At 37.4% G+C, this 14,398-nt stretch overlaps 1 protein-coding gene across 11 annotated transcripts in view; it reads right to left on the reverse strand.

Annotated features, from left to right (window-relative positions):
• The window catches only part of LOC110257598 (uncharacterized), a 755,702-nt gene that overhangs the window by 551,537 nt on the left and 189,767 nt on the right, over positions 1-14,398 (reverse strand). For all 11 annotated transcript variants that reach the window (XR_002340440.2, XR_014834361.1, XR_014834363.1 and 8 more), the window contains one exon: positions 6,853-6,940. Coding sequence is in view for 4 of the 11 variants with exons in the window: in XM_085005946.1 (XP_084862072.1) it covers positions 6,853-6,940 (88 nt within the window). In the remaining 7 variants the exon portion in view is untranslated. The remainder of the gene's footprint in view (positions 1-6,852; positions 6,941-14,398) is intronic.

Raw genomic sequence — 14,398 nt, forward strand, 5'->3', positions numbered from 1 at the left:
TACTCCTCCCTCCTTCCCCTCCTTTTCATAGTAAACAGATTTCATGGGCAACAGTAAGTAGTTCAGTGACTGGATACATCCTTGATGATTCATGCTTCTGAACTAGAGAGGAGGTTGAACTCAAGCACTGCTTCTTATAGCTCTTAATTTGATGTCAAGTGGAAGCTTCATTCAGTTAGCCAGCATCTTGGAAAATACTCTAATTTTCTGAAAGTGATTTTCTTCTTTCTTAGCTCCTGCTATGTTATTTGACAAACTGTTGCAATGGTAACCAAGCGATTTTATAATCTTTACGGATAAATCTTTTTCAAAGGCTAAGGGCATGTATTCCTCTCCTACACAGATTTAGACTAGGTGGCCTACTTCTTCTATCACTTAAGACTTTCTCTGCCTTTGCTTGATGATTCTGAACACCCAAAATATAGACTACAAACCCGTGAAGTTCTTAAAACGGTCCCTCTTTACTCATCTGTTTGGATGCTGCAATGTGTTTTTTTGGCAGGAATTGCCCAATCTGATTCTCTCTGGCCATAAAAATGAGAACATTTCCTTGCAATGATAATCGGATTCCAGAGAAATGCCCAAAGGGATGGTGTGCTGTCCAAACCAGAGGATCCTGGCTTATGCCAAGGCCTGAGGCTATTTAGGAGCAAAGTCTTACAATACAACTGGTGGTCCATAAAATTGAATACAATTACTCAAATTACCTAATTCTGAATATAAAATGACACTATGCAATTAAAGGTAAAGTTCTAATTCTAGAGTTCTTTTTACACAAAGATTCAAAAGGAAAAACAATTGAGATCTCAGAAAAAAACTATTTCCATATAGATGACTCAGTATTGAATTTTGTATTTTATCCCTTGATATAAGATTTGATTGTCATTTGTTGAAATCATTGTCCTTTTCTGAGCACATCTGGGAGTGAGTGCATGAGTGAAAAATACTCTCCTCCAATGTGAAGAAACAAAACTTTTCAGTTACGAAAAGTTTCTCTTTCTCCCTAATTCCTAATTCTGTGTGCTTTGTTATCTTATTCAATTAGTCCAGCTACTAAATCAGATGCTCTGAAAGACCATTGCCCTGGGGACTAGTCACTTGAATAATTCCTCATTTTTCTTCTAATTTAAAAATACTGCTTTCTTTTAGATAGCCTGGTACTACCCAATTACATGTCTAGTCAGTTTGCAGCCTGGTAAATTTTTCTAACCAATTCTCCACTCTGATTCTGGATTATTCGGCCAACTTCTCATGTCTTATCTTGCTTATTCCAAGCATCCCTACTCCTAAACTCCTATATCCCTAATGCAAGGGATACAGTGATAATCCTTGACTATCACATGCATTTGTTTTAAGATATCAAGTTAAGATGATTTAAGTAGCAAATAACAGAAAATTCAAGTCAAATTTCTTACTAAATCAGAATATATTCCCTCATATACAAGAAATATCAGGTACAGCCTTTACAAGGTTTGGCTAATTCATTTGATCAACAATGTCAAGGACCCAGGTTCCTTCTATCTTTTCATTTCACCCTTAGTGTACTTGTTATAGATGAGCACCATTTCTAGAGGAGATACCTGATGAAAGAAAATGTACTTTTGTTACGTGTGTGATTCCTTTCCCAGAGCCCATAGCAATCGCCCCATATCTTACTGGCCATAGCCAAGTCACTCCTGAACCATGCTTAGTCTTGACCCAACTTGGAGAATGGGAACACTTGAAATAACACAGACAAAACAAGGTTTACTCTGAATATGGAGTAGTGGAGTGGAAGCATGAACAAAATTGGTGCTTGGACAATGTTCCAGTTATTACTGAAACATAAAAAATCATATCAAATTCTCCATGTTTATGGACATCCTCCTGATCCATTCATCTGTCGATGGATATTAAGGTTGTTTCCATGTCTTGGCTATTGTGAATAGTGCTGTGATGAACATACATGTGCATGTATCTTTTTCAAGGAAAGTTTTGTCCAGATATATGTCCAGGGGTGGGATTGCTGGATCATACGGCAGTTCTATATTTAGTTTTCTGAGGTATTTCCATACTGTTTTTCAATGTGTATGTCTGCATGTGCATATACATGTGTGTGTGTGTGTGTATGTGTGCACGTGCATGTGTGTAAATAACTGGGGTCACTTTGCTGTACAGCAGAAATTGACAGAATATTATATATAATATAGTAAATATAGTAAATCAACTATAATTAAAAATACAAAGTAAAAAAATAAAAAACAAAACCGGCGAAAAAACTTTTCATGTTTAAAAAACATTTTTGTACCTCTTACATTTCTTATAGGTAAGGAATTTGGCATAAACTGATAAACTATGGGGACGATTTTTGGCACAGAATACGTCATGTGGCTATAGTCAGATAAGGGTTGGAACTGGAACAGTAAATGACTAAATTCACTGGAAGCTAAACAAGCTTCTCTCTCTCACTGTATAATCTCAGGGTTTTTGGGGATTTCTCTCCCTGGGCTACTCCAGGCTTCCTCAAAGCATGGCAGCTAGACTGCTCACATCGAAGCTTAAAGCTCCAAAGGTGAGGATCTTAGGTAATAAGAAGGATGCACACCATTTTAAAGCCATAGCATAATTTCTGCCACATGCACCTAGATACATGTAAGTCACAATTCTGTTCAGAATTAGGAGGAGGGGAATTAACTCCCATTTCTTGATATGCGTGTGACAAGGTTCTAGAAATACACATGACATGAGAGGTGCTATTTAGCCATCTTTGGCAAATATCACCTGCTACAGACTAAAAAGAAGAAGCCTCTGTTGGGTACTCTGCCAAAAATTTTATTCTGCTCATCCTATGCGAACAGAAGATAAGGTAGATTAATTTGGGCAAAAACTCAGGATCAGAAAATGTTTAGGTGACCCATTCACAGTAAGGTGCCTGGGCCAAACACAAGCTCCTAGACTGAAAGATATCATGCATATTTGATGGGGGAGAGAGAAAAAGAGAGGAAGTAACAGAGAAGAAAAGGAAGGTTTAAGAAATGACAATGGAAGCCATAATGATACCAAATAACTAATTTCCTTTTTTTGCATAGTGTTGCTAGTGGTTAGCACTTTGTGAGCCACTATCAGCACTTGTCAAATGTTTCTGACCATGCCTCTGGCATGCCACAGATTCAACTAGCCTCTTTCTACTGTCTGTGCTCAAGTGTTCTGTTAGAGCTTCTTTCTAGCATTTGCAGCTATGGAAGGAGCAGTACCTGAAGCTGTGTTTGTTGTGTGTCTCTTCTTCTTGACGTTCTAATAGTGGTATTCTCAGCTCTGTATGCCATTTCAAAAATGAGTTAATACAGATAAAAATGAATTGTAGCTTGGTAAGTGAATGAAAAGAGTATGTGGTCATATTGTAAAGGACTTATACATCATCCTTTTCTGTCCAAGATTTAAAACAAGTGTTAAAGAAGGGAAAGGATGGATCAGAACATAAGAGATATCCAAGAGGGCTCAGTTCAGTGACTTAAAACAATTGAGAAAATTGGGAAAGGAAATCTGAACTGATAGAGCTATGGAGGAGCAGAAAGGGACTTCATAGTCATCATAGAAAGATTCAGTGAATGACCTGAGAGCTGAATGATATGGAAGGCATGTCAAGGACATCTGTGGTTTCAAGCTTGAACACTTTTATCAATAATATCTTCACTGATTCTATTTAAGGCAATAATATACACAGGAGGCCTCAGAGCTTAATTTCATTGGCCTTTTACATTGGTGTTAATAAAATCTGTAGTAGTGGATAATAATCATGTCTAATGCATTGAGGGTCAAAGGAGGAACCATGGAATTTACTAACAGTTAAGGATAGAGCAAAACAAAGCCAGAAAGAGAATTATTAGTGAGCTAGAGGAGGAAAATAGAAATAATGTATAACAGTGAAGAATACTATAGCAGAGAAAATCACGATCAATATTATTATGCAAAAGAACAGCCAAATTAAATAAACAGAAGTCACTGGATTTGATGATAAGTGTATTTTCTATCTTCTTAAAATAAAAAGTCAAATTAACGTGAGTTCAGTAGCAAATTGGACATGAAAGAACTAGCAATTTTTGTAGACTCTTTAATGGAATTTGTTTGCAGAAAGGAGAAAATGAGAGCACCTGCCTGCAAGCAATGCAGGATTGATTAGTGTGTGTGACAGTGTGGTTTGAGGACATGTCTGCTAATTGAACTTAAGAACAATATTCTTAGAACCAGTGGAAAGGTGAACTTGAGCAAAAGAAAGGTCAGTTCCTCCTCTGAGAGGAAAAAGATAGGGAGTGATAACTATTATGGGAGAAGACAGATGGATTTTAATGGTTTGATGGGTATGACTGACATGCACAGTTTAAGCAGTTTTGAAGAGATTGTAACATATACACTGGGTGATGTATAATTTTAAAAAATAAGCCCCATATCACCAGTCAAGCCATGGAGTTAGCTTGAAAAAATAGGATCTAGCAACTGACAGTGATAAAAAGAAATCACTAATTACTATAATAATGATTAAAGGTAAGAAACATATTTCCACTTCTCTGAAGATCTTTAAGACATATTCATTTCTGTCATCATCAATATCCTACCCTTGAATTACAACTGATTTCCTCAAAATCTCCCATCCCACGGTAACTCTGAACCCCTACTTCTTTTTATTTAAGCCACTATTGTTCTTATTCTCGCTTGAGTAGATGAAGCCTTTCTAATGTCACTTAATCTATGTATCTTTCCCTCTCCTTGTCCTAAATTTGACACCCTATTTGTTATCTTAAAACTACATCACAAAAAACCTAAAGAAACAGCCGACACAAAGGGAATACTCACTACATATGGGAAATGATCATAATTTCCTGAACAAACATGCAGAAGAAAAAAACTAAAAATGTAGATTTTTACCTCATCACAGATGGGGTGAAAGCCAATGTTGCAAATAATCTGTTCATAAATTTATGCTAGAGTTGCTAAAATATTGGTGATTCCTCAAAGATTTAACTGTTCAATATGTGAGTATATATGTTCCCAGAATCAATTACTAAAGTAGTACATCATATTAAATTCTCATATATTGTCTCATAAGTTCCTACCATGTACCATCAGTATATGTGGATAGTGGCGTTTTCAACTTCACCAAGGTGTTTGTAAAATCATATTATTCCCCATAGTAATCATAGCTTCTTAAGCATGTGATGTGTGCCAGATTCTTCCAAGTATACTCCTCGCAACAACCCTAGGTGGTATGTACAACTTTGATTAATTTTTACAGATGAGAAAATGAAAGCATAAAGGCAAATGAGAAGAAATGAAGAACAAGTACACGTGATCTAAACTGCTGATGCGGGAGTGTGGTAAGCAGAAAAATAGCCTCTCCCCAAAGATGCTCATGCCCTAATCCCTAGAACCTGTGAAAATGTCACCTATTATGTAACCAGGGAATTTACATTTGTGATGAAATTTAAGGGTCTTGAGATGGGGAGATTGCCCTGAATTTTCAAGGTGACCTCAGTGTAATCATGAGTCCTTAAAAGCAGAGGAGAGTTAGTGTCACAGAAGGAGATATGATCATTGAAGAGGAGGTAAGAACAAAGTGACCACAGCCCAAAAATGTGGGCAGCCCCTAGAAGCTAAAAAGGGTAAGGAGTGGACTCTCCCCTAGAGTCTCAGGAAGGAATGCAGCTCTGTTGATCACACTTTTGATTCTAGCCCATAAGGCCAATTTCATATATCTGACTTCCAGGGCCATGAGATAAAACATTTTGTATTGTTTTAAGCCACTAAGTCCTTAGTAATTTGTTAGAGCAGCAATAGGAAACTAATACAAAATTAATACTAGAAAAGACAGGGATAGTGAAGAGTGAAGTCTTTGCGTAGCTGCGAGGGAAGAAGCAACAGACTAACGGGACTGGCTTTTTTGTTTGTTTCCTCGAGGAAAGAATTTTTTATTTTTGATCCCAATTAATTATATATATTAATTATATATATGTGTTGAGTTATATATATATATAGAGAGAGAGAGAGCACACGTGCATTATATATATATTAGGAGTATATATACTGTATGTAGTATATATACTTTATATATTAGTATATATACATTAAATATTATTTAATATTATATACATTATATATATATTAGGAGTGTATATATTATATATATATTAGGAGCAAAGTAAATATGAGGGATTATAAAAGGTTAGAAATGTCCCTGAAATAATTTCTCTACTGTGAAAAACTATGTATATTTCTAAGACACAATGCTGAGTTGTCTACTCACAGTAACTTGCCTAGGCTACCCCTTTAAAAACTCTGCTTCACTTATATCATCTGTGGAACAAATTAAAGGAATATTTGTGAAAATGGGGTGGAGTCTCCCTCCACCCCATTTTCACAAATATTCCAAAAAGGAAAGAAGGGCATCACTCACATGCCAGATATATCAATTAAATTCTGAAAGTTAACAGTGTTGAGGACAGCAGATGGAGGAGAAGGCCAGCCAATCTGGAACTGGCCTTAAGTGCAAGAAGACTGTCTCTGGTCAGCAGGTGGAAGGGTCAGCAGGAAAAAGCATTACTACCTTGCATCTCCGCAGCACAGTAGGATGGGATTGCCTACAGAGATCCTGCTGGAGCTTCTTGATTATGTAAAGACCATCTAGAGAAGAAGCCTCAAGAGAGCCCTGATTTACATGAGGAAAGACAATAATTGATGATCCCCTATGACAACCACCATGCCAGCCAAAAACACGGTGACCCCTACCATCTCTCTTGGCGACAGCCTAATAATGAGGAAGGACAATTTAAACACAGATAATAGGAGTCTCACTATCAGCAGCCATCAATAACACCTTACCTTTATCTTCTTTCTTCTGTTGCTTGATGCCTGGATGGTTGAAATAAGTCCAGAACACATGCTGCATAAGCTTTCTTGTCTTCCCTTCCTAAGTATGAAAAAAATATTCATTATATATTTGCATAAGCACAAAAGTTTCAAAATTTTTTCTCTTTTCCTATTTCATCATGAGCAGTTGGGATGATCTTTGTAAATACTCATCATATTTGTGTACTAAAGCCACTTAAAAGATTTCTTGCCCTCATGATAAATCTCTTCACATGGAATCCTTCTTATCTGGCTTTAGCCTACTTCCCCAGCATCAAAAGTCCCCTACATGTTATGCAGTTGCAGTAACGTGGAACAATCTTTATTTCTCCTAGAGTTCAATGTTCTCTCATCATAGGGTCTTTGTGCATATAGTAGTTCTCTCTGTTGGGGATTCTCTGCCTCTCCCAGTGTCCAGGTCTCCAACCTCACAAACTTAGGGAAGCTGATCCAGACATGTTTCAGGCCTCAGCTGAGACGTCAATTCCTCCTGAAGGTCTTCTCTGACCCATGACAAAGTGAAAGGTGGTTGTGTCCCAGCACTGTCCCAGCACTGGGCTCTGTTCCATATTTGAGAAGTGCAGAAAAATATGAGCACTAAAACTCCTGTTTGGGACAGCACAATTTGGGGAAAAAGAAATACACTGATAAGCTATGGAGGGTGATTCCCAAAGAATTAAAAATTATCACTAAACTGTTACATAGGAGTCTATGAGGGAAGTTTGCATTTTGTTTCTGAGAGAGAAAAAAAAGATAAAAGCAAGAAAAAGTGGAGACTGAAACACACAGTACAGTTAGATGACCACAATTAAGAAAGACAAGACAGGAATAGTGAAAAGAGCGAAGTCTTTGAGTAGCTGCGAGGGAAGAGGCACCAGACTTTTTCATTTTGTTTTCTGACCTGTCTGTGCCTTAACAAATACCAACATGTCTCTGGATGAAATCATTATTGGTAATTTATATTCTTTTTTCTTCTTTATATTTTCTGAAGATTTCTTTTTCTTTTTTTTTTTTTTTTTTTTTTTTTTTTTGCCATTTCTAGGGCCGCTCCCATGGCATGTGGAGGTTCCCAGGCTAGGGGTCTAATCGGAGCTGCAGCCGCCGGCCTATGCCAGAGCCACAGCAACACGGGATCCGAGCCGCATCTGCGACCCACACCACAGCTCACGGCAATGCCAGATCCTTAACCCACTGAGCGAGGCCAGGGATTGAACATGCAACCTCATAGTTCCTAGTCGGATTCGTTAACCACTGAGCCACAACGGGAACTCCCAAGATTTCTAAAATAAGTAATTTTACTTTTGATTTTGTTGTTGTTGTTGTTGTTGTCTTTTTTAGGGCCACACCCATGGCATATGGAGGTTCCCAGGCTAGGGGTCGAATCAGAGCTGTAGCTGCCAGCCTATGCCACAACCACAGCAACGTGGGATCTGAGCCATGTCTGCAACCTATACCTCAGCTCACAGCAATGCTGGATCCTTAACCCACTAAGCGAGGCCAGGTATCGAACCCACATCCTCATGGATACTGAGGGTTTGTTAACCACTGTGCCATGACAGGAAATCCTAATTTTACTTTTGAAATTAAAAAAGTACTGTTTTATCTGTTTATTCATTCAGCATATATACTAGACACTTACTAAATACCAGACACTTTTCAAAGCATGGGAATAAAACACAACAAAAAGTACAAGGTCCCTGCTTTCAAGGAGCTCACATTCTGGTAGGAAGTGTAGAAATATAAGCTCAAAATAAGTAAAGCAATATCAGATAGTAAAAAATAATATGTGATACAATCTTAAGTGTTTGGAGAAGGACCTTTTCAGTGACAAGAAGGTATTTTTCATGTGAAGATAGAAGGAATGGCCTTCTAGGCAGTGGGGACGGATAATGCAAAGTTCTGACAGTGTGAAAGTCTTAGAATGTTACTAAATAGAATAAATACCAGCATGAATGAAGTTATGACTATGGGAGACAGGTGATTAAGATGGAAAGAACAGTTGTGCCAAAGTCCTATCATATAAAGTCTTAGAGTCCAGGATGATGAATCTAGATTTTATTCTCCACGTAGTACTGATAGTAAATTTACTGTAAGCATTTTCCAATTTTACTAAGTATTCTTCTAAAATACCATTTTAACAGCCTCACATTATTCTGTCATATGGATATGCTAAGATTCAATTAATCATTCCCTAATTATTGGACATTTAGGTTATAAGCCTTGGCCCAAACCCAACTTGAATCAATTAGTGAAACAGAATGAATCCACCTCTTTACTGCTTCAATCAAATGCCAGTTAGGAGCAATTAGTATTCACTGAAAATGATATATGACACCAGAAATTATAATCAGGTAAGAAATGTGTAGTATTTTCCCTGGTATAACTTATTTTGACATGTGTGGAATAAAGAGTAGATACTTAAATTAATATCATGGCATGTTTTCAGCTATCTCTGGAGAGCTTTTAGAAATCTAATAAGTAGATACACTGGTATAAATCATGAAAATTTAAAAAGTGTTTTATTTGAAGTAAACATTTCAAAAAAGCTATTCAAGAGGTATCAAAGTAAAGATGGTATATAAATACTTGAAAGAATAATAGAGGTGACTTTTATATTGGTAGGGGGACAACCTTCATTTTAAAGGAAGAATATGTCCACCGTGGTCAGGGATATTCTGCCCCGCCATGCTGTCTAGATCTCTGATATTTGAACTGCATCTGCAATAACTGCCAATTTCTCTTCCTGTCTTTACCAGAATCCCCTAGAGCAGGAACCTCAGCATATTTCATGCCATAATCCCTTGATAGTTGGATAAAGCTTATGGTTCCTTCTCAAAATACTGATATTAGCTGAATAAAACTAAATACATAGGACTGTAAAGGAAGTCAATTATCCTGAAATTTACTTGTATGCATAGTTTTGGACTCAGATGAAGGCCTGGGTTACAGCTCTCCATGGAGGGTTTCTAAGCTGTAGTACAAGATCTTTCCTAGCCTGAGCTAAGCTAAATACATGTATAGTGAAGAGCATGCTTATGACAGTACGTGTGTGTGTTTCCAAAAATTGAACCCTCGGGCCCCAAGAGCCTGGATGTATAGTCAGTGCTCAAGCAAATCTTAAAAAAATCCTTATTTTGTATCTGGGCCCCAGGAACATCAGCCCTACACAGTGATTCCTTTACTTTGGTCTAGTGCTTTAGGGTGTAGGGCATCAAGAATGCCTATATTTTCTTAAAAGCTGTCATCCTCTGGGCCCCATATGAATGGAGAGTTAGCCCTCAGTGGACTGTCATGTCAGCCTTCCAAAGACGCTGCTGCTTATAAGGAGGGCCGATGTCTGATCTGGTCACTACTACCGTGCTGAATTTCTACAGCCTCACTTGCTTTGCAGGCTGTGAAGCTGGCCAACCCTGAGTCCAGCTGTGGAGCTGCTCGAGTGGTTCTAATAGCGAGCACCTTCCTCTATTAGAGGCACAGCGCCCTGACGCACATTTCCCTTCTCCTCAAAGAAGTCACATTACTTGGACATAGACCTTAAATCAGGCCCACAGACTTGAGCCTTTTTTGTTGCTATTGGCTTGATTTTGTTTTCTGGGCTTTTGTTGGTTTTAACTTCCGGCGCATTCTTAGCGCCGGAAGCAGTATCTGTTCTTCTCCACATTGACCATGGAACTCCTCCACACTCTCTCAGAAACTAGTTTTTAGTTCTACTTTCTGCAGTTACTGGCCAGCTACTGGTCAAAATTCAAACAAATTTGACTCAAAGTTCATTTTCTCCATGTAGTCCTAACAGCCAAGTCTTAGCATTATAATTTTCTTTGAACTTTTACTAGGTATGATGTGATCAACTTGTGCCTTCTATGCCAGTTCTATCCACACCCAGATTTCTAACATGCATATGTGTATGTATATACTAGCGAGCAGAGGGATGTATATTTGTATCTCTGTGTGAGCATTTGCTACTGGAGATTAAACATTGGAAGAAAAGTGTGTTTGTAAAGAGAGAATATTTTCCTTTGTAGCAACATAGAGGATATGAAAAGATATGCACATCTTTTTATGGGTATTATATTTTCCCAAGAGTCTCTCTGGGTATACGCTTGGAAACCATAGATAAATATCCTTTAAAGTTGTTCTGATTAGGAAGTGAGAGAGAAAACTGAAGGAGGAACAAATACTCTGACACAGAATAATACAAAGGAAGCAGGAAGCCCCTGAATCAGGTGATCCTGAGAGCTCCTCCTTTATCTACCACTTGCTGTGCAATCTTAGTCACTCAGGACTTTGATTTTCTCACATTTAAACAAAGAAAACATGATTATTTGAGGATCAAATGCCTGGCACTGTATGGGGATCAATGTATGTGATCAATAGATGGGAGGTCCCTTCCCCTACTTCTGTCAGCCAGTGTTGCTTCTAGGATCTCTAATGTTAAGTGATCAAATTTGCATAGGTCTAATACAAATAGCAACTTTTATTAAGTATGTTGTATACAGGAGGTGCTTTTCTTGGAGCTTTAACTTTTTCACATCACGTAAATATATGGGATAGTTATTTCTGTTAGTCACAGTTTACACTGAATGATCTGAGGCACAGAGATACAAGCATGGTGACAATCACAAAACTCATAAGCAGAGGAACTGGGATTTGAGCCCCTGCCATGTGGCCCAAAACCCAGGCACTCTTACCCCATATGCCAAAATTCCTCCTATAAACTAGGTAGAATTGAGAATGTTAGGCATGATTCAAAGATCATAGATTTGCCCATAGATCCTGTCTTTGGGAATTAGGAAGGAATAAAGTGGCCTTTTCTCAAAGAATAGGTAATGAGTCAGTATCATATAAGAATCAGTGCTGTCTGCAAAAGATCCTGGGTGTTCAATGCTTGGACAATGAGCTAGCTGGGCGTCGGGGCACTCACTTATTATTCCAGCTAGAATAAGAACCAAACTCAGCCTTCCACCAAATAAGTGGCTCCCTCTGCCTGCCATGTAATATCCACGAGCTTCATTTTCCAGCTGTCCCCCAGTCTGCAGGTGCAGGGAAACTGGCTTTCCCAAACACTTCTGGGAAAACACAGAAGTGTTTGGGAAAGTAAGCGGTACCTTCATATAGAGACCGTCTATGCCAAACAGACTGCTTACTTTCCCCTGAGCACAGCTCTTCTTCAGACTTACGCTATATGAGGACACTCAGAAGGGGAAGGGTATTTTCTCCAGCAATGGAATGGATCTCACACTCCATAGGATGATGGGAAACTAATGACTGTCTGAACTCTCTTCCTGATTAGTTCTGACAACACATGTTACCCATTAGACCACACCGTGTCATGTTGTGGAATTTGTCCCAATTTGTCCCAGGCCCCAATGCACCTGTCCATGCATTGACAGGTGTCAGCCCTTAACACATTCAGTAGGCATGTGAGTTTGAGAGCAGTATAACAGGGGACTATTCTTTTCAGCCACTGAGTGGCTTATGCCAGCAGGATGATGATAGTGATGACGATGATAATAAGACCTCATACTTGTACATCACTTTACATCTTCAAAAGTATTTTTTCGTCTATTATCACATTTTACCTTCAGGAAAGAAAATATAAATTATCCACATATGACAGTTGAGGGAAATGAGACATGGAGAAATAGAGACCTTTCCAAGTTTGGCACTACTAAATCCAAGAACTAATACTACAGCTCAAGCCCTCTGATGGTTTTACACATGATGCTTGAGAAATATTGAGTAATTAATTCAAAAATACTGCCCCTAAATAGTAGTTGAGAGGTATTCCCAGACAAGTGGGGATCTTGCATGCAATGAATTATAATATTAGCTAAATCAAGTTATATATAAATTATAACTGGTCTGGGCAACTTGACAGTTTATACTGTTTGTTTCCTCTGCAGGCACCAAGTATGCAGCGTCAGCTGACCTGAGGAACCTTTCCATTGAGAATGTATTTGGATGCTGACGAGCATAATTCTGCTCTCGGAAAGCTGCTTCTTTCCTGGCAGATTGACGACTATTCTTCATTTGCCAAGATAATCTGAGAGTCATCCAACTAAATGAAAGGAGCAAGGATAATCCTATTTTCCCCCAAAAGTCAATGTTCTTTTATTACTCATTGCTTTCCATTTTTGTAGTCCTTGCAAAATTGTTGTCTCTAAGTGGACATTTTACAGGTACATACCTTTTCAGCCAAGTTCTCCATTTTGGCACAAAAAGACTTTGCATGCACAAATTGAACATAGGGCTAACATCAGTGGCGTGCGCAACAGTCCTAAAAGGACTTGAGTTGTTGACAGGGCCTTTATTCTTTGGGTCACTTCCTTTACTATGCATAGACTTTCTGTCAGTACTGAAATCACTGCCAAAAAATTCTAAAACTCTGAGCACTACTGACCCTTTTTACATTGACTTTTTTTTTATAGAATATCAGTGAAGACCGTTGTCTTTTTTTAAGATCCATCACAAAGAAATCAGTATATCATTTAATTTTTATGCTTTCACAATATGTAAACAATAGCTCTTCTTAGGTACCTTTCTCTATTGCATTTGAAGACATCTATACATCTCACAAGAACTAGTTAAGAAAGGAATAAATGATGCATATTAATATAGATTAGCTTTTCCTCTCAATTCCATGATGGTATATTCTCCTCCATCAGCAAAATATTATATAATTTTGTATAATGACACAGAAAACAGTAAAAAAGCTTTACTCAGTAACTCTTTTATCCTTTGGTTTACCATTTTATACATAACAATATGTATATTGCTCTATGCATGTTATTTATACTGTTTTATATAAGTCTGTTTCACTTTCGTTGGAGGAGTTGGCAATCTGAACTATCAATAATAGGGTGTTGTCTGAATACCGTATATCTGGGTTCTATTTCTGATCCAACCACATATTTTTGAAATAAATTGCATTAATCCAAGATTAATTAATCATATTTTAAAAGAAATAAGAATGAAATATTAGAGTATTGTGTTTTCAATTAAATGCTTATTTTTCTGTATATTTTGTACCCAAGCAAGTTATTTTCTTTTACCTAGATGACAAATGTAATCAGGTGCTTTATAAATTCTCACATTCTGGTATTTTGAAACTCATGTATTAACAAATGAATAGTTTCTCAATTGTCTGATAAACATAATATGAAAGACTAATTTCTAGTATTCAGTTTTTCACCTTCACCTCAAATATTCAGAATATTAGATACTAAGAAATCCAATGCTTTTTTTTAAAAGATATGGAATAATTACTTGATATTTATCAAGCTCTTTTTGGGTAAAGGGGATGTATAATTGAATTTTACTAAAGCAGTATATTATTATTTAAACTCTATTTTGTATCTGATTTTTGTAAACCTACTCTATCTAATGTACAACCAGTTCCCTGTTGCCCTGAATCCAGGAGGTAACCATCTCGAACCAGATGCAAATATTGACCTAGATATTGTAATCAAATGATAGTAACTGAAGAATTTTTAAAGATTAATAAAAATATACATAGTTA

The sequence above is a fragment of the Sus scrofa genome, chromosome 18 (genome assembly GCF_054392235.1).
Source record: "Sus scrofa isolate SSC_HxYL_T2T_F1_AM1 chromosome 18, Sscrofa_HxYL_maternal_Yorkshire_Landrace_v2.0, whole genome shotgun sequence".
In the NCBI taxonomy this organism is placed as follows: domain Eukaryota; kingdom Metazoa; phylum Chordata; class Mammalia; order Artiodactyla; family Suidae; genus Sus; species Sus scrofa.